The 25,867-nt window shown below is 52.7% G+C and overlaps 1 protein-coding gene across 1 annotated transcript; it reads left to right on the forward strand.

Annotated features, from left to right (window-relative positions):
• Window positions 1-16,815: 16,815 nt before the first annotated feature.
• On the forward strand, window positions 16,816-25,020 carry DUSP7 (dual specificity phosphatase 7). The gene is made up of 3 exons (XM_075432815.1): window positions 16,816-17,385; window positions 19,682-20,110; window positions 22,614-25,020. Exons 1-3 carry the CDS (start codon window positions 16,974-16,976, stop codon window positions 22,919-22,921), a joined length of 1,149 nt encoding a protein of 382 aa, XP_075288930.1. The 5' UTR covers window positions 16,816-16,973; the 3' UTR covers window positions 22,922-25,020.
• Window positions 25,021-25,867: the final 847 nt, after the last annotated feature.

Below are 25,867 nucleotides of genomic sequence, written 5' to 3' on the forward strand. Positions count from 1 at the left end.
AATATGGCACAGCCTCGCTGGTACAAAGCAGAAGGAAGGCGGCATATGTGTCTGAGCAGTTGGATTGCTGCACGCTCTGTTAGATTTCCTTAACATCAAGTGCGTCTCTTCCCTTTTTCTTTCCTTTTTAGCAAAAAAAGGAGCAGAAGCTCACCAAAAATGTCTTTGGGCGGAAATAGGGAAGGGCACCAAGGAGGTGATGGACCTTCCATGTCCCCACTGGCTCAGCTGGCAGGTGGAGACAGGTGTGTCTGGACGAGATGCTCCTCCGCAAGGATGAAAGTGGGAAGCAGTGGGCACCTCCATCAGATCTCCTTGCTGATGATGCCCACACTGAAATTTGTCCTGGCAAAAGGCGTTTTCCCATGTGACCTTCATGCTGCTGCCAAGTGTTTGGTACCAATGTAGGCGCTGCGCTGGGGCATGTATCCTGCAGAGTCCAAGACCTGTGAAAGGGGGGAGGTAAGTATTGTTCATCTGGAGATGATGCACACCATCATTCTTCCAGCTGGGCCTCTGCACAGCAGGAGCAAGATGCCTTCCCCAGGTGCTCTGGACTGGGCACTCAAACTGAGTGTCTTCTCCAAAATCCCAGGTCACTCTGTTGGCACAGAAAAGCCACTTGCCTCTAGCAGTTCCTCCTGGGAGGTGTATCCTCACATCCTGCTGGTCACATCAAGTTTTTGAGCCCTGTTGTCCACTGACAAAAAGCCTGCAGAGAAATCAGAATGCCCTTGGACTGTGTTCACCACTGGAAGGAACTGGACGAGGATGGTGAAACACTGGCACAGGTTGCCCAGAGAGATGGTAGATGCCCCATCCCTGAAAACATTCAAGGTCAGGATGGATGGGCAACCTGATACTGATATACTTGAAGATGCCCCTGCTCATCGCACGGGGTTTGGACTAGATGATCTCTAAAAGTCCCTTCTAACCGAAACTATTCATGATTCTATGATTTATGTCTCTCTCTGCAGCTGACTATGGAGACAGCCGGCGGCCAGGCTGTGCTGGGGGAGCAACACGCTGCTGGATGCACGCTGCTGGCTCCTCGTGTGGTTCCTGCCCCTCCTGGAGGGCAACCCACAACCCCTATGCTGGGGGCTTGGAGCTTTCTTGCCTGTGGGATGCTCTTGCTGGGTTTTCACATACCTGGGGAAAGGCAGGGAGTTGGGGAGGGGAAGCCAAAGGTGAGACTGTTGCAAGCAGCTTCAGTCAGGACTTGATTCTTAAATCACCTGGTTACAGGGTTAGTTGTGGCACCTTCTGCCTGCAGAAGAAATACTGACTTGTTTGTGAAGCCACTCGTTGGACTCTCGTGTCACTATGTTTGGCCGTTTAATGCAAGGCTTCCTCATAGCTTTCCAGAAAGCAGGGCTGACATGGCTGAGCAGGGAAGAGTTTAGCACAGATAAAGCGTGGCCCCCACTAAAAAGTCAATATTTGCCAGGAAATAACGTATGGTTTTTCTTTTGGTTTAATTGCCTCAGAGTCAGCCTCCTAATCTGTGTTTTAGATCAGAGGCCCCAAAATCCTCAGCATGGGAGAAAAAGCTACAGATAAAGAATGAAACAAAGACAGGTCCCGGAGCACCGGTTGTGCTGTCTGGTGTGGTGCAGCGATGCCGGCAGCCTTGGAGTAACACCCCAGTTTGCTTTCAGCTACTGCTTATGCCCATTGAAGACCTGTGTGGAAATGACCAAGAAATGAAGTGCTCAGCCTGCTGCTGGAAGCATAAAAGCTTGGTAGAGCATTGCTTGAATGAAGAGGTGGAGGATGGCGCCTGACTTTCTGCATTCACATCCTGGGCAAACAGGTGGAAAATGATCCTGGTTTGGTCATCCACTGCTGAGCTAGTTCTTGATGCCAAGCATGTGAGTAAAAAAAAGGATTTAACGGAAGTTTAAGAGCTTTAATCACATAAAATGTAGTTGGTCAAAGTGTTTGTGCAAGGAGATATTTCCAATGCCCTTTTGCGAGTGCTGAGATTCATCTTATTTCAAGGGGTAGAAACAGAGGAATATAGAAGCAGAATCTTCTGTGATGCAAAACTGCCACTTGTTTTGTGGTTTTATTTAATGCATTTTTTTGAGCAGGCTTTTAATTCTGTTTAACTCAGTCTCTTTTCTACCCCTGCTTCCCCTATACAATGCAAACCCATTTGTGTCTAGGTTACTGGCAAGCAGTATATCGAGCTCTAGCCAAGCACGTATTAAAATAAAGCTGCAATCTGCTGCAAAGCAGGTTTTAAGATGGAAACAAATAATTAGAAACACACAAATTAGTGTATGTCTGACAACAGGTTGAGCTCTGCACAGATTTAAACAAAGCTGTAAAGGCAGGATGCGAGCGATTCAAACCGGAGGCAGCGGCTGAGTGTGGACTTCAACAGGTCAGCCAGAAAAGGTGTGGGGAAGGTGCGAACCCCAGCGGGTTTGGTTTGGGCTGAGCACCCAGAACTGTGAGAGAAAACAGCAGCTCTTGGGGGCTCTGTGTAGCTCAAAGTCCTTTCGAGGACCGAGGCCTCAGATGAAGAATGAGCTTCTGGCTGATGTTGCGAGCACTGCCACTGAGGCACCGTGCCTCCAGCGCTGGTCCTTCCCCTCTGCTGTCAGCCTGCACTGGCGCACATTTACTGGGCAGTGGTGGGGCACCAGTAAGCCGCTTTGGTGGGAAGGTGTGGAAGTGCTTTCTGCGGTTTTTCCCCTTTGCCGTTGGGTGTTTTTATGCCTACAGGCTCCAGCGGTTTGGCAGTGACCCGGGGCCAGGCCGCCTCCCCGGGGCAAGGCGGGGGGACCCCTGCCCATGGCCTTGGCTGGGCGACAGACAGCAGGTCCCCGGGGACCAAACGGGCATCTCGCTGCTGAGCTTGCAGCGTGCCCATTTGGCGTGTGTGTGAGTGAGCAAGGCGCACCAGCAGCATGGATTGTTCTTCTGCGCCCATTGTTATGGAAATTGCCTTAGAGACAGTTGCTCCAGCGTACATTTTTAGAAGCGTGAGTGAGCTGCGCGTCAGGAAAACCGCCCGCCAGGCTCTCAGCGCTGCCCCTTCCTCCAGCAGCATGGTGGAGCCTCGCCGGCTCTCTTGGTAGGAGGTGGGATTGAGGGTGTTTCTTTGCCTGATAAGGCAGAGAGAAGGAGCTTCTGGAGGAGCAGCCCCTTCTGCGTCAGTCTCCAAGGAAACCTGCCCAAGGCAGGGGCTCACAAGTCGCAGGCTTATGCCTGAATCGTAGAGGAGTCCTTCCATCTGCCAGTGGTGTTTCACTAGTGCAAACGGCCCCATTTTAGGCAAATCGTGGGGTTTTCCTACCCCTAGATGCCACTTTATCTCAAAGATACTCCCAGTTGGATTGTTGTGCAGGAGAAGTGATGTCCTCCTGTGAACTGGGGAGAAACTAGCCCTATCTCTGTTTTGAATGCACATTCCTCACTGTTGAGTGTGAAAGGAGAAACCTTTTAATGCTCCCACACCTCCCAGCTTCTTGAGAGCAAGCCTGGGAGCTGCGGTGGTTTCGGGGAAGCTTGGGCAGCAGGTGCTTCCGGGTCTGCTGCCACCAGCCTGGCTGCAGTGCCCGAGCCGGAGCGAGTCACCCCGAGCTGCCGGGGAAGAGGGGCTGCCTCTGCCCGCTGCCTCATGGCAGGCAGGAGGAGCGGAGGAGAACAAGCAAGTCGGTATCCTGGAGGTTTCCAAAACACCCCAGATTAGGGCTGACCAGCTGCACAGGCGCTTTCACTGCTTGCCCCCCACTTGTACTGAAATGCCAAGCCCTCCCATCTCAGTTTTGACCAAAAAATTCAGCTCTCCTCATCTCAATTACAAACATGGGCAAAGTTTGCTTCTCTTGGTCTTTGCCTGCGCTCATCATTGCTGCCTGCTGCGGAGCAGGACCAGACCTCCAGCCTGTGCCCCAGAGCTGCGTGCAGCCTCAGCTGATGGAAGGGAAAAGTGCAGATCTGGTGACCTTTGTCTGAAGAACTGCTGCCCCCAGTCCCTGCCTGACATCTGAGGAGCACCAGAGGGGTGCATGGTGATGGAGGTGCTGTACAAAGCGGGTGAACCTCATCCTTGCTGGCCGAGTATCAGGCTGAACCGTGGCCTGTCCTTTCTCTCTCTGGAAGTCCTGGTTGGCTTGCACAGTGGTGTCTCTCCAGGAACCAAGGACAAGAAACCTGCCTCCAGCTCCTAGCTGGGCAGGCAGAGAGTCTGGCCACAGTTTGTCGATTCCCAAGACCGTTTTGCTGCCCACAACAGGAATGGAGCTGGAGCAGGGTGGAGCATTTGGCTCTGTGGGATAATGTGTCAATCACTGCCAGTGCCATGGGGTGGAGTGAGAGGGGGCTCACAGGCTGGAGTTGGGAGAGGACCTTGTCATCAAAACAGGGATGCTGGGAGTGACAAGGTGGTGGCAAGATGTCCGCGCTGGCCTGCTGGGTCCCCAGCTTCAGCCCTGGCTCCTCCTCAGCATCCCCTGGGGCTGCCTGTGCCTGCGGCAGTGGTGGGGTCGGAAGGACACCTCCATCCCATGCCTGCCTCCTTTGGCTTTTGCCAGCAGGCTGGGCTTAGTGCCTTCAGGCTCTTCGGGCAGAGCGGTGCTTCACGAAGGACCACAGTGTTGGGCGCTGTGGATGTGTTTGAAGCTGCTGAGCATCCTGACCTTTGCACTGGTTAGTTGTCCAGCTTTGCAGCAAGGGCAGCTGAAAGGCTGTTTCTCCCTGAACCTGGGAGACTCTTTATCCCGAGGGTCCCTGGTGTTGCTAACCCAGAAGATCAGTCCTCAGCAGTCAAAAGCGGATTAGCACAAGCCCCCAGCTGAGTTTCTTTTGATAAAGAAAATTTAGAGGAGGAAGGGGAAGGGTAATTCTTTGTATTTTACATTCTGAGCCAGAAGCTTATTTTACTTCCCTTGCTACTTTGTCTGCTGTACTTGCAAAGGCTGGAAGCTCGCTTTTATTTTGTTTCATTTGGTTTTAATGTGAAAACAGAGATTTTGGGGGCACGTAGGTGAAACTTGGCCATAGGAACTGACAGCCCTGGGCCGTGCCTGGCCATGAAAGTCAGATGCCTTCGCTGGATGTCTGGCTGCTTTAGCAACAGATAGCAGGGAAGTGCACTTAATATTTATCCTGAGCTAAAAAAACAAGTAAAATGGAGAAAAATATACAAAGGAGGCCACGAAAACAGGGTTTGTGGACATCTGAGATCCGCTCCTAATTAATAGCAGTTCCCATCCCAGAAATCATACCATTCAGCAGAAGTTAATCATCTTTGCTCATACATACAATACACTTCAAGAGAGAATGAGTCACCCTCATTGAAATGTCTAATGTTATGAAACCCAGCGTGACTGATGTAACAGACCCGGCGAAGCTCTCCAGATTGGCCGGGAGCACCAGCAGCGAAGCGCAGCCCGTGTGTAAGTTGAATTCAGTGAGTTTTGCTTGTTTGTACCCAGGCTGGATTTCACCTTTCGTTACTAAAACAGACTCACAGGGAAGCGCCCAGGAAGGCTGTGGGTGTGCAGGGGAGCAGGGAAGGTGCCGCAGAGAGGGGCAGGAGGGGTTGGCATCGCCAAGCCCTGTGCTCCTCAGCTCCCGGCCTGGAGCTGCCTGTCCGCACCTTCGGGAGCCCATGAAGGAATTTTGTGCAGGGGCCCCGATCCTGCGGGTATTTTGGCACGCATGTAACTCACGGATCTGCTGGGGTACCTGGGACCAGCACTTTCATCACACCGCTCTGCATGTTTAACTATTTGCAGGCGCTGGGATTTATTCTTCATCTCTTGGTTCAGAGGAATGTAGGTTTAATTCAGCGTGAAGATTCTGTCTTGATATCAGCTGTTCCCTCTTAAATTAAATATTATTACCTGCAAACATTTCCTTTTAGCACTGGGAGACGTTTGCTTGGTGTACTTTGTTTAAATGTCACCATATGAATTACTGAAAGTAATTTAAATATTTAAAGACATATACTGCAAGTCTAATTTTATTTTGAAATACTGAGCCAGACTCGCAGCTGATGCAGCAGATAACAGCTCAGCCTGGCACCTCTGGTTCCTGCCCCAGTTCTTTAATTTAATAATTTGCATTTCCAACACCTTTCACCCAACAAGTCTGGGCTCTGAGATTTTTTTTTTTTTTTCAGCTGGAATTTCTTCTCTCTTTGAGGCCTTGCAGCTCCTCTAGAATGGGTGTGAGTCCCTCGGCGGGCTCCTATCCCATCCATGCATCCTTGGCTGCCGTTCTGGGGCGTCTGCCCTATAGGGCAAACCCTGGGAGAGATAACATCAGAAATGCCAGGGCCCCAGCAGAAAAAGCAGCGCTCTCGTATTTCATGTTTTCCAACTAGAGAAGATCCCCCTCCCAACACAACCTTTTCATCTCTCGTTATCTTTATGAAGAGCTTAAAATAAAAGTATAATTTCTGGCACACTGGCCACGCTGCTGAAGAGCTGTTCCTCTTCCACCTCCTTCACCCACTCAGATGAAAAGCTACAGGTAATGTGGGGAGTAAATGAAAGGCTTTCCATGGGGAAATAAGCTAAAATAGTAAACAAAAGGCTGATTCTTAAAAGCAAAGCAGCTGAAGATGTCACCAGGAAACCACAGTGATGAAACACTCCTGGCCCTTGGAAATTACCTTATATGCTGTTGGAAGTTACCTTCTGACTCAACCAGCTCAATGTGTCCAATGCCACTTTGCTAATAGCTTTTACTTGACCTGAATACTCATGGTTTTCAAGGAAATAACTTTCCCTGTGAGAAATGCCGCCACCCAGACCCAAGCCTTCCCTATCTTTCCCAAGAAAAGCTTGGGTTAGGTGGACGCTGTGATTTCTCCAGCTCCAGGGAGCAGCCTACCCCCATGAGCTGTGCTCCCACCGCTGTGTCTTCGTGGACAGCTGGTTTGTGGGGCTGGGGCTGGCTCACTGCTTGCCGAGTTGGATGGGCACACCCAGAGCCCGCTCGGCTTTGATCTCATGCCTCCAGCTACCATCTCAGATGGGTCTCCTAATGCAAGGTCCAAGGTGCCTTTTAGCTGTGCTGCAGGCATCTCACCCGAGCGTTCATCTTGCCTGGTGCCCTGCCTGGCCCTCTCCCTCCAGAGATGAGTCTGGCTTCTTACGCAAAGCCCGTGACTCATTCCCCAGGATGTGTTTGCTTAAAAGTTGCCTGGTCACCTCTTTCTCTGATCACCGCTTCCTTGCTTTTCAAACTGGGAGTGCAGAAATGGTGACACACAGGCACAATGCACGTGTGTGCTGAAATGCCACAAGCTGCTCACAGGATCCCCTTTTCCTCATGGCCTGTGTGTCACCAGGCCACATGTGTGTCCCCCCCTCCCCGTTGTGGTCAGCTGTCAGCTATGAAGAAGCATAGGTCTCAAAGCCCATCCTTTTCTCCCTGCTCCACCACGTGAGCTACTAAATGATGTGAGCTTCCCTGCCCACCCCCCCTGGCTTCACACATGTCCTGGGTCCATCCTAGCTGTGGCAGCTGCCTGAGAAAGCTGGGCTGTTGTTACAGCTGGGAAGGTTTCTCCCAAGTCCCCTTGGCCACCAAAGCTGGTCCCTCCAAGCTACACTTCAACAAGGTCCAGACCCTTGATAACCCATCAGAGCTGATTCTGTCAATGGGCACAGCAATGCGCATGGTGTCTTGGGCAGGATCTATCAAACGCCTTTGGTGATGACCACTTGTGCATTGATTCCTCACACCAACACCATTCAGTGTCTTGTCTGCTGTGTTTGCTCAGGTGGCAGACTGAGCTGAGGATCCAGCAAAGCTTCCAGGCCTTGGCTGTTGTGTAATAGATAAATTGCTGGATGCCACACCGAAGGGCTTGGAGGACATCTGGGGAAATAGTGGCATCTTCCTCCCCAACCTACAGCACAGCAAGGAACTGAAGGAACCACGGGACCAACTGCAAAGCTGAGCACCGGATGAGCAGGAGCTGCAGCCAGGACATCTTTGCCATGGCTCAGCAACTGGGCAGGCACAGTAAGACAGGCCCACAGCACTCAGAGGGCGGGTCTTCTTCTCCAGACCATGCTGGTGTGTCCTTTCTGGCACACAGCGAGATGAACTAAAACCAGGCTGAATGGCCATGCTCAGAGGGTTGTGGTTAGCAGCACAAAGTCCAGCTGGAGGCCAGTGGTGTGTCCCAAGGGTCGGCACTAGGGCCAGCATTGTTTAACTTCTTTGTAATAACCTGGATGATGGGACCAAGTGCACCAGCTTTTAGAAGACACAAAACTGGGAAGAGTTGCTGATCCATCACAGGGTCATGCTGCCATTCAGAGGAACCTTAATGGGCAGAGAGGAGCTTCATAAAGTCCAGGAAAGGGAAGTCTGAACTCCTACCTCTGGGCAGGAATAACCCCACGCACCAGTACACACTGTGGGCCAACCAGCTGGAAAGCAACTTTGCAGGTAAAGACCTGAGGGGGTCTTAGTGGACAACAAGTTGACCATGAGCCAGCAGTGCACTGTCACAGCCAGCAACATCACGGGCTGCATTAGGAAGAGCGTTGCCAGCAGGCCAGTGGAGAAGAAGGAAGAAGGTTTTAATTCCTCCTTCATCACCCAGCACTGCTGCTACTGGTGGAAACTGGATTTGCACCTCGTGGGTGTTTCAGGTATTTCTTGACAACTCTTTGGTACAGCAAAGTGCTGCATGAAGGGGCTTTAACCCTATTTCAAGGGTTGGGAAGCAGGACACAGGCAGAGGGAAGGGACCTGCCCAGCATCACATAATTATCCCAGTGGTGAGTTGGGAAGGGACCAATCTCTTCCCTGAGACCTGGTCCAGTTCCCTCTGTGCTGGGTCATGTTCTTGCGGGTTGTGGGTGTGTATCCGAAAGCTGTGAGGGCACCCAAGAGTGTCAAAGGGGATGGACCAGTGACCGGCAAGGATTGCTGAACAAGTTCACAGAAAACTGGAATTTTGTTAAATACATTAAATTTAAAAAAAAAGCAAGTGAAAAAGAGATTGTCCCAAGAGACACTTTGTATTCAAAATAAAGATTTGTTTCCTGGAAACTAAACTTTTGGGGAAAAAAGAGCTGGGTTTAGCTGAACATTACTAACACTGGGAGGAAAACGGAAGTCGCTTTCTGAGGCTCTGAACAGGGAACCAGCCCCTTGCTCATGAAACGCTTCATGGAAATGACTTCTTGGGTTTTGTTCAGTTTTATCAGAATTGCAATAAGAGGTTGACGAAACAGAGAACTTGGTGCAAGAAGAAAACCTCAGGAACGGGAATATCTTCACGGATGGCCGGCAAAACTTCTCAGTGAAAAAGCAGTGTTGCCACAGCACAGGTGGTGAGACCTCGAAGCGGGGCTGGAGCCTGGTTTCCCCGTCCATTAGTAGCCACCAAAAACATCCAAACCAGAACAACTACGTGAATGAAAAGCAGCACTGTGGGGGGACAACGGCTGGGAGACCTGCCCCGCTCACTGGAATAAACCAATATGAACAAGAGTTGACTTTAAAGCCACACACAGGGAAGCAGCAGCGTGGTGCAACCTCCTTCCCCAGAATCTCTGCATCAGCGAGGGGCTTAATCCGTGCAGCCTGGGGTTTCGTTGATAGGCAGGGATGCGGAGCACCGCTGTTTTGTTGAGTCCGCCTCTGACCTCGTCGCGGTGTAAATCCCAGATGGACGACGCTGCCGAAGCCAGCGGGACTGCCTTGGATCGGCTGCAGCAGAGCTGAGCTGGGCTGCTTCACCCTTTAGCAGCGGGGAGAAGTCCTGGCAGAGTTTGCATTTCTGAGGAGCACCCAGAAAGCCAGGTGCCTCTCAGGAGCAGGCTGAGGGGCACTGACCACCCAGCTCAGGGTGAGGACAGAAGCTTGTCCTGGTATACGGTGGCCCTGCGTGAAATCAGACCCAGCGACATGGTGCGGAGGGAGAGCGTAAAGGCTGGTGAGCCAAAGCCTGGCAAAGTTATCGTGTCCTGTCTCAGCTTCTCTCACCTTCTCCTACCAGAGGGACAGGCTGGGAGCTGGAGGGGCCACACAGCACCTTCCCGGGGGGCTCTGCACTGCCTGCACGCATCCCAGGTTTCCCCCTCAGTCTGCTTCCTCTGCCCCAAGCCAGCATCCCAGCAGCAGCTTGGGAGAGGTGAGCAGGGAGGGGGCACAAAACTTACCCCCCGGGCATGTATAGGAGGAAGCTGGGCTAGGGACGCAGAGCTGGGTGCAGCCTGCACCAGCCCTGCTCATTTACAGCCCTTCCTGGTGGGTGGTGAAGCTGCTTTCGCAATGGTTTCCTGTGAAAAGCCCGCACCAGGAAGCTCGCCACTTCGCCTCCTTGAAAAAGAAATATTTCTCTGCAGGAAATTGCTGCTTGAGAACAGCCCGGCTGCCTGGGAGAAGCTGCTGCGGAACTGACGTGTGCGCAGGGCGAGCGGCCGAGGATGCTGAAACTGCGGAGCTGGGGAAGCGATGGAGGTGCGAGTGGGGCAGAGGGGAGGTGCTCAGGTAGGACCAACAGGTCCTCCACCCGCTGTCTTGGGCCATTCCTCTCTTGCCTGCCTGTTTTCTAAGGAGGAAGGGCTTTTTTTGGCATATAAAAGGAAGAATTATTAGAAATGGGGTATGTAGGTATCTACAACAACTACACGCTGTTCAGTCTGTGTGCAATACATGCATGAGATAGGCTTAAAAGTAGATGTTATTGGCTTTTAAAGTCCCGTAAATATCCTGTCCTGCTCCATCACTGCAGTGATAAACTCTGGAGGGTCTAATGCCAAAGGGAGCGTCGGAGCTGCCCCCTCCTCTGATCCACCGCAAGGGAGGATCTCATAAGGGTGGTGGCACACCGCTTCCATACCTGCTCATTTAAAATCCATTGCTAAAAGGATAAATAATTTAAAATATTCTCCATTTCTTCCTCTGGAAGGAGTCTGGAGCCCAGGAAGTGGAGGCAGGGATGAAGGGAAGCAGTCGTTGTTCAATGATGTTTTCCCAGTTTAATTAGACTGGAGATACCCTCCCTTGCTGGTGGAGCCCATGGGGTCTCCTGGCATAAACATGAACCCCCTTTCTTTCCTGGGTTTCATTGAAGGTGCAGGGACCTCTGAAGTTCTCATTTAACCAGCTATGCCAGCCAAAGCTTTTTGAGAAGACCTAGGCCAATATTTCCCAGATAAATTAGTTTTTGGCTCTGCAGATTGGATTTTTTGCACCCAAGTGGAAGCATGCCCTATGCTGTAAAAATGCCGAGGTTTCCTCAAACCCTGAAGATGGAGATAGACCTATCCTGGGTGCCCAGTGGAAGGATGAGAGGCAATGGGAACATATTAAAGCATGGGACATGACAGTTAAGCATAAGAAAACACTTTTTCACTGTGAGGGTGGTCAAACACTGCGTCAGGTTACCCAGAGAAGTTGTGGCATCTTCATCCTTGGAGATACTGGGATACCCAGCTGAGACATGGTCCTGCTCTAGCAGATGCTGCTGTGAGACACGGATTGAACCAGACACTCCTCAGAGGGACCTCCAGCATCAGCCCTTCTGGGCTTCTGTGACCACTATGAGATGATCACAGAATACAGAAAAACAGAGCTGTTGGAGCCTTGATTTTTGCTGTGGAGGTGTTTAAAGGGAAGAGAATGTCCACATTCCCTGAGGCCTGCAGCACTCTGCGCACAGCTTTGCTCCTCCATGATTGCCACAGAGCTTCTAGATCTACCTGAAGACCTGGAAAGGTGAGAAGGAGCCCAAGAAGGTGGCTGCTACATCAGGTTGGGTTGCCCAGCCACTGCATGTGCCTTCTGGCTTTTGAACAGGAGGGGGTGGTTCAGTTCATCTGCAGGAACATGCCAGAGAGTGATTTTGTAGTCTTTGGACCAGAGTTCATTGACATGTTGATGTGCAAGTCTCCAGCTCTGCAGCAAAAGTGTCACCTGGAGAAGCAAAGGATGCTGTGCCCATTTAATAGAGGAAAAATGGCAGCATCCAAGGACCTGGCGGTGCAGGTTTCACGTGTTCATGGCTGCCTCATCCTCCACAAGATGCTCCACGAAGGTTTCTCCTCATGGCAGTTCTTCCCCAGCCTACATCCGCCTGCTTTTGCTGGGGCAGCAGGGGGGGGAAGATGCTTTCCAGGGCTCAGCATCCACGCAGGATGGAGCCGACCGGAGACATTGCTCTGAAGCGGGGCTCTGTTAGGAAGGGGGAAGCGGATCCCATCGCTGAGTTAGCTGCCTGCAGTGTCTGAGCTGGTGCTCCTCGGGGACAGCTCGCTGCAGAAAGGAGAGCACTGCGCTTGGATCCTCCCGCTGAGCGCTTGTGGGTGAAGCGCTTCACCAGGCCAAAGTCATCTGACATTTTTCTCGGGGGCGGGTGAAGCTAATGAATCCAGATTAGGCAGTGCGGAGGCTGGGGAGCTAGATTTCTGCTGAATATATATGAAGACAAATGTAAATTCTAAACTTTCTAGGGAGTATTTTTACCCTGGCTCAGCGTTAACATTGATAAAAATAGTCACAAATTAGTGCAGGAGTAGAAAGCAAATTTGGGCCTTTTATTTTTTTTTTTTACTGTTAAAACCATGCATCTATTTCTCTACCAGGAGTTAACCTCTTACATGCATTAATGAAACACGGAGTAAACCATCAACAAGTGCCCTTCCCTGACAAAATAACTCCTACCTCAATTAAGTAATTAGGAAGGAAAGCTGAAGTTAAATAAAAAGCCTTTTTTTTTTTCTAGAAAGAAAATTATTCAATCCAAGAAATTCAGCACCGCAAGGAGGATGTTAACAGCACATCGGCCCACCTGCCTGGTTCCCTAGCACCCAAATGCTTGCAAAGGTGATGGGGAGGCACCAGCCCCATTCTCCAGACGGGGGGACTGCAGTATAGAAAATTGTGATTTCACTCCGCATCACCAGAAGCCACCCTGGGAGCCCAGGTCACCTGAGCAAATTCCCAGCTGAAATGCTGCTCACAAAATACTGCTTCGAGCTGCCAGCCCATCCTTAAACTGCTGGGAAGGAGCATCCTCTCCTGGTACTGATGGATGTGTGACCACACCTGAGACAGGTGAAGGCTCGTGCTAGAAGGAGCTTAATAGCTTTACGGATTGATATCTGGGCCATGAATCCTGCCTGGTACTTGTTATTAGATGTTGCAAACAGCTGACTGAGCAATGAGAAGAGAAGTCCGAGGAAGCTTTAGCTGCTACAGCCCAGGGCTGTTGGGGGAAGGATGGCTTTGATAGCTGAGACTGGAAGGAAAATCCTTTTGGGGTGCGATGTTGTTGAGAAAGTACGTTACAAAGGAAAAACAAAACGACATTCTTTCCAGAGGTTCATTTTTAGGAAAAAAATGTGGTTTAACTTCTGACCAGCTTCTGATTGCAAATCTTTTTGCTTTACTCTTCAGATCCTTGCGAACCCTAGCCCTCACCTAAGCTGCAGTCAGTACCACGAGTGCCCTCGTGGGGTGACACCTTCTGCCCTTTGCTTGGACTTTGGCTGCTTCCTTGGCTCAGAGTAGAGTCTATCATGTCCTTGCAATGCCACCACAGGGGCTAAGTCAGGACCTGGAGTGAGGCTTGGCTAGAATCTGCTAGTGATGCGTGTATCTCGTGTTCTGCCATGGCTCATGGTCTTTGTGTCTAAAACACCAGACTGGTTGCTGGTCACTGTGCCAGGCATGGAGTAGAACGGCCGATGGAGGAGTCTTTCCAGAGCAGAACAGCAACCAGAAAGATGCACGCAACCTGTGTATTAGGAACTCGAGGCCAGTTGTGATGGTACAGCACAGAGACGATGGCAAGCCACGTTAGAGTGGTTACCGCTCTGTGCTGGTCTCATCGCAAGCACTTGTGACTCTTTGGAGCTGAGCCGAAAGCTGCTCATTTCTGGACATGTGCTGAGCTTCTAGGTGTCAGCAAAGCCACGTACACGGTGAGACAAACCCCACCGAGACCCCTGAGCCCTGGCCAGTCCCGCTGTGCCGGAGGAGGTGCTGGCACGCTGCATCCTGGCCCCAGCCTACGTGCTTCCACATTTCGGGAAACCTCGCGAGTGCGAGGTGCCTGCTCCTCGGGAGGGGGCTTGAGGGGGACGCCCAGGGCTCTCTGCAGAGCAGAGATTTCTTCTTTCGAGGAAGAAATCCCCCCGGACAGCAGCCGCGGCGGCTGCGGGGGGGGATGCGGGGCCCTGCAAAGGGAGCCCGGTGCTGGCGCTGGAGAGCTCGGGCTGTGCCCGCCGGCGGTGCGGTTCGGGGCGGCGGACTGAAGAGGGCAGCATTGCCGGCAGGCTGCCACGGCCGCCGACCCCGACCCCTGCCCCTGCCCCTGCCCGCTATCCCTGCCCACTGCCCCTGCCCCTGCCTGCTACCGCTGCCCACTGCCCCCTGTCCCTACCCCCTGCCCCCTGCCCCTGCCCCCTGCCTGCTACCGCTGCCCCCTGCTCCCTGCCCCTGCCCCCTGCCTCCTGCCCCGCTGCCTTGCAGGGGCCATTCACGGGGCTGAGCCATGCTCCTGAGGGCCTGGAGAAGGGGAAGCGAGGGGACTCCCTATTGCTCCCCTCCCAGTGTCCCTCAGCCCCCAGCTGGGCAGGCAGAGGATGCCATGCCAGCGTTAGGTGACATTATTCTGCTTTCGCCCTCGCCAGGGCGAGATCTGGCCTTGCCTCTGCAGGTGAGGTGCCTGGAGCCTGCCCCGAAACTCATGTGGTCGCTAATGCGACCGCAAAATGGAGGTGAAACCTTTCTCTTCTGGTTTCGCAGCACCGCACACCGGCGGTTGCACCTGCCTCCCACGCCCCGCGGATGAGGAGCCACGGAGTCCCCGTAAGATTTCTGAGCTATTTTGAGTACGCGGAGGGCGTTAGACCCAGGTGTAAGCTCTTTGCACAACCCGCTGCTCTTCCCCTGGTGAGCGGGCGGTGCTTTGACAGACACGCTGAAAGGTCAGCTGTTTTCGCTGTGGCTTGTGTAAGAACCTCAACATCCTCTGCTGCAAGACCAGCCTTAGTAACTTCCTACTGCAACACTGAATCACAATAGCTTCCCACAGCAACCAGTGGTAAAAATAAACCGGGCAAGGGGAAGTGGACGGCTTCTGCTGTTCCGCTTTCTCGGGCACACTTGAGTCACAAAGAAAAAGCGATGTAGAACGAGCCATTTATTTTGCTGATGCCGATGAAATCCAGCAAACGGTCCGGAGCACGGTCCTGCTGAAATCACGGAACGTTTTGCAACGGGATGCTCGGGTGCTCAGAGTTAAGCGTGTGCTCAGTCTCTGCATGGAGTCGGTATTTTTCGTTAGGATCCAGACTTCAGAATTCAACTAAAAGGAGACAGGGACCCAAGCGCAGCGGAGTGCTGCTTTTGTACTACAGGCGGGTGAAAACGTCCTCTTTGGGATATTTTATGTGTCGCGGGTACACAAAAGACCGCTGGGGAGGCAGCGGCTCTGTTATGGCCTCAGTAGTAGATCTTGGCTTTGAGAAATGAAATGCAGGTCTTGACCGGATGAGAAGTGTTTTTAAATACAGTCTCATTTGTATTTTTTGCCTTGACACAACGTCATTTGAGCAGCACGGTTATAAACAGTACTCGGACTCTGCGTGTGTGTGTGTGCACGTGTTTGTTTGCGTGCGGCGGGGTGTTTTGAAGAACAATGTCTTTCCTGTTACACGAGTACAGCCCATGTCTTGAAATTCAGCCAGCTGGGAAAAAACCCCTGTCGAGACCTTAGTCAGGTCGCTGCGCCTGGGAATCTGGTGGCAAGACAGACCCTGCCTCTTCCCTTTGCGGCAGCGTTTGCCGAGGAAGTTTGTAATCAGTGGCCAAAGAGAACAGAAGTCAGGGCCGAAAAGGAATGGGTCGTCTGTCCCAGACCGGGGAGGAGGAGCCATTCCCCTTCCCACTGGGAATTGGAAGAGCGCGGCATGTGGGATAACCCAGGTGAGGAGGGAGCGAGAGAGGGCTCTGGTCAAATCCCCCGCTCGAAGCCGGGTCAGCCCTGGGGTCAGCGCTGGGGTCAGCCCAGGTTACTCGGGGCTGTGCTGATTAATGGAGGACGGAGATTGCACAACGTCTCTGAGCCACCCATCGACGTTTGACCGCCCGCCTGGTGAAAATAGACTGCAACAGAAGCAGCTCGTACAAAACCACGTTTTTAATGTCACCCTGCTCATTAAAAAGAGAAAGATCAATTCTGTTTTGTAACAGAAACGATCTACGTGAGGCACGGAAAACTTCTGGTACCGGAGGACCGACTCACGTGAAAAGGCACTTACAAGGTGGAAGGAGAGCAGAAGGATGCCTCTGGTTACGTTCCTGCCTTGAAATTTGAATATCGCAGCACAAAAGCTTTGTATTTATAGCAGCGGGTACCAACGGGGAAGATGCTCTAAAAATAAACGAGGATGCACAGATAAAATCATCTATTTTGAGGCTCGTTCGGAGGGCGGCGGGGAATCCGGCGGCCAAACGACTGTCGGTCAGTGCTGTTCCGGGACTGCGCGCTGCTGCTGAAGCCCGAGGCAGGGCTGGGCACGACCCGCCCGGGACCCCCGCGGGCCTCCACCCCCCGCGCTTCACCCCCGCAACCCCGCTCAACGCTCTGGGCCGGAGCCCGCCGGGGGGCGGGGCCTCGGAGGGGGGCGTGGCGGGAGGCGGGGCCGGCGTGTGCGCGGCGCCGCTCCGCTCGGCGCCGGGCGTGTGGAGGGGGAAGGGGGGTGTGGGCGGGGCGAGCCGCGCCGCCCGCCCCGCCCCCCGAGGCATGACACGCCGAGCCGCCGGCGAAGCCGCGCTTTAATTGAGGCCGCCGGGATGGGGCGCGCCGCGTAGGGCAGAGCGGGGGCCGGCGCCGCGCTCCGGGCCGCGGGCAGCGCACCCACAGCGGAGCCGAGCCCGGGCGCAGCGCTAAGCCCACCCCGGGGTGGGGGGTGAGGGTGGGTGGCCGGTGGGCCGGGCGCTGGCGGCCGCCGCTGCTGCCGAGCCCCATGAAAACGCAGGTCTGGGGGAGCTCCCCGCGGGCGCCCATGGCTGCGGCGATGCCGTGCAAGAGCGCGGAGTGGCTGCAGGAGGAGCTGGAGTCGGGCGGCGGCCGGTCGCTGCTGCTGCTGGACTGCCGGCCCCACGAGCTGTTCGAGAGCTCGCACATCGAGACGGCCATCAACCTGGCCATCCCCGGGCTGATGCTCCGCCGCCTCAAGAAGGGCAACCTGCCCATCCGCTCCATCATCCCCAACCACGAGGACAAGGAGCGCTTCGTCAAGCGCTGCAAGGCCGACACCGTGCTGCTCTACGACGAGGCCACCGCCGACTGGCAGGACGGCGGGGCCGCCACCTCCGTCCTGGGGCTGCTGCTCCAGAAGCTGCGCGACGACGGCTGCAAAGCCTATTACCTGAAAGGTGAGGTGCCCCCCGTCCTTCCTCCACCCCCCCACCCCCCTTCATCCTCCGCAGCCCGCGTCTGTGCCCCCCCCCGCCGGCCCCTGCAGCGCCGGGCGCCCATCCGCTGGCCGGCCGGAGGTGGCTGCGTTGTTTTCCTTCCTCCTCCCGCCTCCCCTCTGCCTGATTTATTTTGATTTTTCTATATATCCCCCTCCCCCCCGCATCCCGCGTTAATCCCGCGCACAAAATGGTCGCAGGATGGAAGCGGCCGGGAGCGCCCCGCGTCTTCCTGCGTCGCCTCCCCGGTGGCGAGGGGGGGGGGGAAGCCCCCCAGCCCCGTCCCCGGGGCTCCCCCCCGCCCAGCGCTGCCCTGTCCCGAGCCGACCCCGGCTGGGCACCGCCGCCGCCCCTCGCCTCCGCTCCCGGCGGGGTGGTGGGGTGTCTTTCGGGGGCTCCCCGCCTCGGCGCCACGTCCCCTCCAGCCCCTCCGGAAGATTTTTTTAGGGGAAGGAGAGCCCCCCCCCCCATCGCCGAAAAGCGAGCAGCGCTTGGGTTTTTCTCCCCCTTTCCGTGGAATCGCCAGCGAGGCTTGGGGGGGGGGCGGCCCGTCCGCTCCCCCGGGACGGGGCGATGGAGGAGCGGGGAGCCGAGCCCCGCACCGGCCCTTTCGTGAGGGCTGGGGGGGGGGGGATGGGGTTTTGGGTTTTTTTTGGGGTGTTTGGGGCTTTTTTTGGCCGTTTTGAAAGATGCCAGGAGGTCTCGGCAGCGGGCTGAGCAGAGCCCACAGCTGGGCTGCTGGGACCCTTCCCATCCTCCCAGTCCTCCCAGTCCGGTCGCTGGGTGGCGGGTTTGAGGCAGGAATAACAGGAGAGCGGAGGAGTGGTGGAGGTGGGGAGAGTGGTGAAGAAAGTTGCCACTCGCAGCCTTTTAAAAACCACTGCTGCTTGAGGGACCCGTTTTAGGCAGCCGGGGGAGCCCCTGGTAAGGAGTTGGGGTGGCGAGGGGGGACAGGCAGGCGTTTGGGGACCAGCCGTCAGGGCTGCGCTGCCCGCACAAGACTCCTTCAAAGGTGACATGGGGGGTGGTGGTGTCCCAAGCACGGAGGAGGATCCCACTTTTCCTCCACTCCCCGCCTGCGCTGGTGGGTGAATCCCCCATCCCAGTTTGGGGTTTCCTGGTGGGCTCGGTTGCCCCTTCGCTTTGTATTCCCATTTCTCTCCCCGTCGTCCTCGGCCCCAGCAGGACTGGGAGCAGCTTTGAAGTTGGTCCCAAGCTCTCCCCCATGGGCAGGGGAGGAGCTGAGCCCCTTTCTCTGCCTTTTTCCGGGAGCCTCGGTGGGAAATGTTTCCAATTAAAATTCCAAAATGGCTCCTCGGCGCTGTCTGGCAGCGCGAGGGGGAGGAGGAGGACGAGGACGAGCCTTTTTCATGAATGGATGTGGCAGGAGCTGTCTGTCCTGCTCAGTGACCCCGCCACAACCGCCGAACCCACTAACAAAGTTTCCAGGAGGCCTTTCTAATTAAACCATTTGTCAGTGTCAGATAGCGATGGTTGAGCTGCGGTTTAATACCGCCTGGGAAGGAGGCAGATCAGTGGGGTTTTTCCTTCTCTGCCTTCCTTCCCAAGCTGTTGAGCCGGGAAGCCGGAGCAAAGGACTTGGGAGCAGGCGTGAGGGGTCCCATCCCTTCTCAGGCCTGCTGCGGTTTGGGTGAACAGCAAACCTGTGGCGTTGCTCTGTCGCAAAACGTGCTTGTAGTGATAAAATACTTGAGGATCGCTCTTTGGCAAAGCCTGTGGCCTTTTTCCCTGCTTGAAGGTGAATTATTGTATCGGGTTTTAGTGCCTGGGCCAGGTATGTGGTGGTTGTTCTTGCTTTATCTTTTCAGACACAGATACTTTTGTGGTTTTCTGTCAAATTGGCATAATACCTCTTGCCTAAGCTGCCCCAGACCCATATTTCTGACAAGATAAATGAGGCTATACTGTCTCTGGCCATTGATTTTTATTTTCAGATGTTTGTTTCCTTTGCAGTTGAGATTTGGCCCCTGTTTATCACTATCAATATCAAACTTTGTAAGAAACACTCTTTGGTTTTCTGGGACCTGTTTACTCAGTAGCAGTCTGCCCAGGGAAGATGTGGGGGCAGGGAGACGCTTTTCTTGGGGTGAAGTTTCAGGTATACCAGCTTTTTGCTGGCAGAGACTTGCTAAGTAGCATGCAAATGTTTTCAGGTAGAAGCATTTCCCATTCTGAAGAATTAAACATCTTTTTCTCTCTGCCTCTCCCCTTCCCTCTCTCCTTTCCCCCTTCCCAGGTGGCTTTAACAAGTTTCAGACTGAATATTCAGAGCACTGCGAGACGAACCTTGACAGCTCCTCGCCCAGCAACTCTCCCCCAGCATCAGTCCTTGGCCTGGGAGGGCTGCGGATTAGCTCTGACTGCTCGGATGGCGAATCCGACAGGGAACCCAGCAGTGCCACGGAGTCGGATGGAAGCCCCATCCCTAACAATCAGCCTGCCTTTCCGGTCCAGATCCTACCTTACCTGTACCTGGGCTGTGCCAAAGATTCCACCAACTTGGACGTCCTGGGCAAATACGGCATTAAATACATCCTGAATGTGACTCCCAACCTGCCAAACATGTTTGAGCATGACGGAGAGTTCAAGTACAAGCAGATCCCCATCTCAGATCACTGGAGCCAGAACCTCTCGCAGTTCTTTCCCGAGGCCATTGCTTTCATTGGTAGGTAGTTGGCAGAACATCTCTTTTCATACTCACCGCTTGGGAATGTGGCAAGCTGCTTCCCAGGGCTGTTGCTCATCTCTGCCCTCACCTCTCTGGGGCACAGCGTTGGCGCTGGCTTAGCAGCTGAGTGTCACGCTGCTGAGGTGACACTTGTGGTGCCTGTTACCCTGGCTGGGATCAGGGAGGCCTCCTCTTCCAAAATGCAGCCCTCTTGCAGCAGCTCAGCTGGGTTACCTGCAAGTGGTGGTACCGGCCCCACTGGCCCCGGCCCTGCTGTCTCTTGTCCTTGTATGGGGATTTGCACTTGTGTGGAACGGCTGAACCGAGGCGGTGGGGAGCTCCTTTGCTCGGCGGAATGAGTGCTGATGGGAGTTGCATTAACTTGACGGGTGCCAGCAATCCCTTAGCCCCAAGTGTGGTTAAAATCTGAGGGGGGAGATGGTGTTTTCTTTTCTCGAGGGGATTTGCTAGTCTAGTTGCGATCCCGCTGTAAGTTACCCTAGCATAACTAACTCCTTGTATGGATACTTCTCCTAAGGTAAGTGTCAACACAATGAGTTAGTGATTATAATTACACTGCAGAGCTCAGCTGGAAAAACTGCTGTGCAGACAGCCCCTGAGACAGCTTTGGCTGGTTGTGGGGAGGGGTGCAGGGGGGGCAGAGCTCTCCTCCCAGGCTAGTGTTGACTTTGAAAATTACTTTTTATTCTGTGAGAAGTGTCTGTCGAGCTGAACAGGGATGTACACTTCCAGCATGACCTGTGCTGTCTGCTGGTGATGGTCATTAGCCTAATCAGTTCGGATTTATGGGGGGTGAATGGCACAGGTAGTCATTACTGCCGTTATCTATTAAAAGTCCTGTGGCTTCATATCTGGTGAGAAACATTGCCATACGTAAAGGCGAGGGGGACCTTCAGACTGAAATCTGTGCAGCCTATTTCGATGCTGCCTTGTTGCCCCCCGTTCTGGACCCTGCTGCTTGCACTTGCTCACTGTGCCACAGGGCCTGCAACGGGGCAGGCAGAGCAGTGGTGGCTGCTCGTCTGCTTTTTGGCCATTGGAAACCCTGGTTGCCACGCACTCTCCTTGCCCCCAGCTTCCGTCCTCTAGTCTGTGGTCAGAAGCAGCTGCTTCAGTGTGGCAGCAGGGACCTGTCTGATGTCCCATCTGCACTTTCTGCACAGAGCATGGTGTTAAACGTCAGGGGAGAGGTACAGGGTCCCTGCTGGCGTGTGGCATTTGGGATCCGTCTGCTCAGATGATGTCTGGTCTAGGTGACACCACCGTGCTTGTGCTTCCCAGTTAATGACAGGAAATGGAGGATTAGCTCACTCTAAAACCAAACACCGAGAAATGCGGCACAGGTCAGATGAAAGGCAAAAATGTCTCAAAACTGTTGAATGGGGAGAGCAGGGTATGCTGGGGGGTGATTGCCCACTGCACTGCAATTTCTCACCTGGTTTTAGAAGCTGGGGCAGAAAACCTGTTGGGTCTGGGTTGTGTTTTGCCTGCACTTTCTTTGCCCTTCTCTGCACTCACGGTGCCAGAGTGTCTCTTGCCTCCAGCTTTGCCCGAGGATCCTCTTTCTCCTGCCACCTTCTTCTTCCCCGCCAAGCTCTCAGTCAAATGACTGACTTCAAATAGGGCTGCCCAGAAGTAAGCAGCACTGGGTACTTGTGTGCATTCAGCGCTCTCAGCGACGTGTCTCTCTTTCAGCACTAAGATGTCAATTCATAAAGGGATCACGCTGTTCCGGCTGTGCGAGAGACAATGAGTGTGTGTGTGCTTTTCAGTCGGTGGCAAGGGAGGGGAAATTTCGTCGCTGTTCTCTCGCCATTTTTTGGTCCAGCCTGCATTCCTACTCCCCGCTACCATTCATCCTGAGAGCCTCCTCCAACACAAGCGTTTGTTTGTAGTGAAGTGCGTTTCTGTCGATCCTAAAGAACAATTTCACAATAAGGGAAGTTCCTGCACTTCAGCTTAAATTGGCTTTGACTGCATTCAGATAACTTTCTAGTGGAAGGAGGACAAGGACAGCAGAAGAGAATAGCTTGCATGGCGTTGGGCTGTGGCCTCGCCTCAAGTGCGCAGCCTTCCCTGGTTAGTTGGTGTTGAGGCGGGTGTGCTATGCCCGACCACCAGCATCTCCCTGGAGATGTGGGGTTACTCCATTTCTCTGTTTGAACAGAGGGTACCGATGCTCCCTAGGCAAGGGATGTATGGCCAGGCTTGATTAATACTTCTCAAGCACGTGAGACGCTTAGCCTTGCTGTGCGCAAGGGGGATGTGCAGCTTCACCGCGCAGTGGGAATATCTCAGGAGCCCTTTGGGGTCAGATGTGGTGTCGGAGGGACACGAGACGGTGTCAGTAGGAGCAGGGGATCCAGTTCTGGCAGTCGTCCTGGTCCTGGGAGCTTGCAGCTGCCACCTGGCCCTGCTCCAAAGCCGTGCGTTTTTGGTGCAGAATAATAGACTCCCCCTTCCCCTTGTCTTGTTTCAGATGAGGCCCGTTCCAAGAAGTGTGGGATCCTTGTTCACTGCCTCGCTGGCATCAGCCGCTCTGTAACAGTCACCGTTGCCTACTTGATGCAAAAACTCAACTTGTCCCTGAACGATGCCTATGACTTTGTGAAAAGGAAAAAATCCAACATTTCCCCAAACTTTAACTTCATGGGCCAGCTCCTGGACTTTGAGAGGACTCTGGGACTCAACAGCCCTTGTGACAACCACTCGCCCAGCGAACAGCTCTATTTCACCACCCCCACCAACCACAACCTGTTTCAGCTGAACACTCTGGAGTCCACATGAAGGGGATGCCGCCAGGTCGGGAACTCGAGCATCGAATCGCTTCTCTTGAGCATTTCAACTCTTACAAAAGTATCTGTCTTGCCAGGCAGCTCTGAAACGACTAGCTTCTCTGGGCAGAGGTGCCTGATCGCTGCTTTAAGAAGGCTAATGCCGTTCGTTAGTATGCTGATCAAAGTGGTTTGAAGAGGTAGTCTTTTTACAGGGGGTTATTTAATACGGGCGATGTTACAGCGTTTTGAACGCAGCTGTTACCGGCAATAACCGCTTTCCTGGGTGCATTGGGACTGTCAGAGCACGCACACGTGTGAAGAGCTACCGGGGGTTAGCTTGCTGTGGAAAGTGAGGAGATTTATGCACTTGGAAACCTTGAACAAAAGGTGTTGGGCCAAGACTGTTTTAAAACCCAAGTTTACTTTTTTTTTTTGATTTAAAAAAAAAAAAGGTAGATCTTACTTGAGCTTTGGGTTCAAACTCTTTTTAAATATGTAAGTTCCTGACTGTTTGTACAGACGAGGTTGCAAAACCAGTATTTTATTCTGTTTCTTGTTTGATCATTTATTATTTTTTTTTAATCAAATGTTTATATTGACCAAATGCATTTTGCACACTTTGTGAAGCCTTGATATGTCCTGGCATATTACTGGGTACTCCAGAGAGAGATTACATGCTGCTGCTGTTGTTGTTAGCATCTGGTAGGAAGCTTTGTTATGTGTGAAGGCCAGTTGGGCTTAAATGCAACCCCTTCACCACTCCTGCACTCACAATCACAAACTCTGCACTGATTCAGCCAAGGTGACTAAGCCGCAAGCTTTTTTTTTTTTTCTCTAATGCCACCCCTGCCAAAAACACTGTTTGCTGTTGCCAGAGGTAAAACTCTTGTAGCCTCCAGAGTTGGTAGAAGCATGTGTGAGCCCAGCTTCGTTCTCTGCTGTCTGTTGACTGGCTTAATGTCATCCAGCTGGCCCGAAACCATTCCAGCATCCCGAGTACTGAAGGTAGCTGTGATGTTGGCGTTTCTCGTGCACACTCAATTCTTTCCCACGTGTGCGGGGTGGAGGGGGGAAGCACAGCGAGTGCCTGGAGCAGAGTGAGGATTGTGTAGCGGGACGGGACTGAATCGTCACGCACAGAGCGTGTGAGGGGAGTGAAGAGATGTGGAAATGATGACAAGAGCGTTGTAACAGAGAATTTTTTTATATATATATATATATGAATATATATATTAACTGGCAAATTCTGAGATGATTGGAGCTTTCAACAGAGGTTCTGATTTTTTTTTTTTTCTTCCTCTTTCGAATAACTTAATGCCGTGCCTTCTATTCTGAGAAGACTTGTTTATATTTCTGGCTAGTGTTTGGCAAACACCTTATACCGAGCTGGGAGGGGGAGGAAGTGGTAATAATTTCTGGGAGGAGGGCAGAATGGATTTGGAGATTTCTTTATTGGCTGCAATGTAGTCCCTCCTTTCTCCCCCCTCCCTGTCCACTTTAACTCTCATGTAATGGAAAAAAAAAAAAAAGCCACGGATTTTTTTCTAAATATCCAGTTTTTTGTACTTTTTTCAAGAAAAAGAAAAAATAATAAAAAAAATCTCCATCTGGAGGAATGTTTGACGCTGTCATATCCTGAAACCATTCTTTTTGTTAAAGATGTTACGAGAATGTTGGAATGAGCTTTTCCTTCTTGTTTTCTGGTTGTCTTTTGTTTGTTTGTTCGTTCGTTTGGGTTTTGTTTGCAACAATGTTGGGATCGTGGGTCATTGGAAGGGAGAATGGGCGTAAGTACGGTTGCGAGTGAGAAAATTGAGAATATCCTAATTGCATCTTACCTCATGGAGGAATTAATTTTTTCAGGGATTTTTTGACAGTGCATCTGTATTGCATTACAGCTAAGCTGGTTTGTAAAGGCTTCCTGTGCTGTTAGTGGTCTTTCTTCTTTAAAGGAAAAAAAGAAAAGATGCATCTTCTGATTAGTACAAATGAGAGCTTGTTAGTGAGGAATGGTTCTGCTTTATGAGTTATGAAGGAAAATTAGTGACCCTATATATACTGATCCAATATTGGGACTTTGTTTATATTGCAAATAAATATTATTTTTTCTTTAAAAATGATGTTTGTGTCAGATGCTTGTCTAGCCTCTGCCCATGTAAGGGCATGCTGCTCTTATCCGTTTTTTTATGGTTGATTAGTATTCTTCTGTGACCATGAAGAGCATTTGCTGGGCAGTGTTCAAGTGTGGTGTTTGGTTGCATGCACAGCTTAATTTTTAAGACCTGTGGTAAAACGGAGAGGGGGATGTGGGAGGGTGAGGAGAGGGATATGGGGTATTGGATAAACCGGAGAACAAAGAACAGCTTGAGAATGGGACTAGCTTTGACCCCAGCCATTCCTCTGTGCCAAAAATAAGTAGATAAACTAAAGACACTTTTGTTCACTGTTTAAGCGTGGCCTACAAAGGCATGGCAAGGCCTTGCCCACAACTGTTGTGATAGCAGGCTTTATTTCAGTAGGAAAGCAAGAAGTCATGGCTGTGCAGGCAGCCACCTGATGACTTCTTTTGGGGTCTCACGGAGAGTGGGAGCATCCTCCTGCATCCTCGGATGGGGGACCAGGCCCCTGCGTGGGGTGTCGCAGGTGGGATGTGCTTGTCCCCCCATGCTCCCTGGCCACAGATGCAAGCAGCTTGTGGGAAATCTGGAGGGATTAATGAGGCTGCTTTAGGCTGGAACTTCTAACCATCGGAGGTCAGCCCAGCCAAGGGAGCTGCGGTTCCCCATGTCCCTGCTTGTATCTGGGCAGGACTGAGCAGCAGTGGGCTTGCCCCCCCCCCCTCCCCGATTCCTTGTTTTAACATACGTGGCAAGAAATTAAATGACTATCTGTTCAGTTCCTCAGAGTGAATGTTTGTGTTGTCTTGTTCTTCCAGTCCTAGGGCCTGAGCACCAAA

The sequence above is a fragment of the Opisthocomus hoazin genome, chromosome 11 (assembly GCF_030867145.1).
Source record: "Opisthocomus hoazin isolate bOpiHoa1 chromosome 11, bOpiHoa1.hap1, whole genome shotgun sequence".
Taxonomy (NCBI): Eukaryota; Metazoa; Chordata; class Aves; order Opisthocomiformes; family Opisthocomidae; genus Opisthocomus; species Opisthocomus hoazin.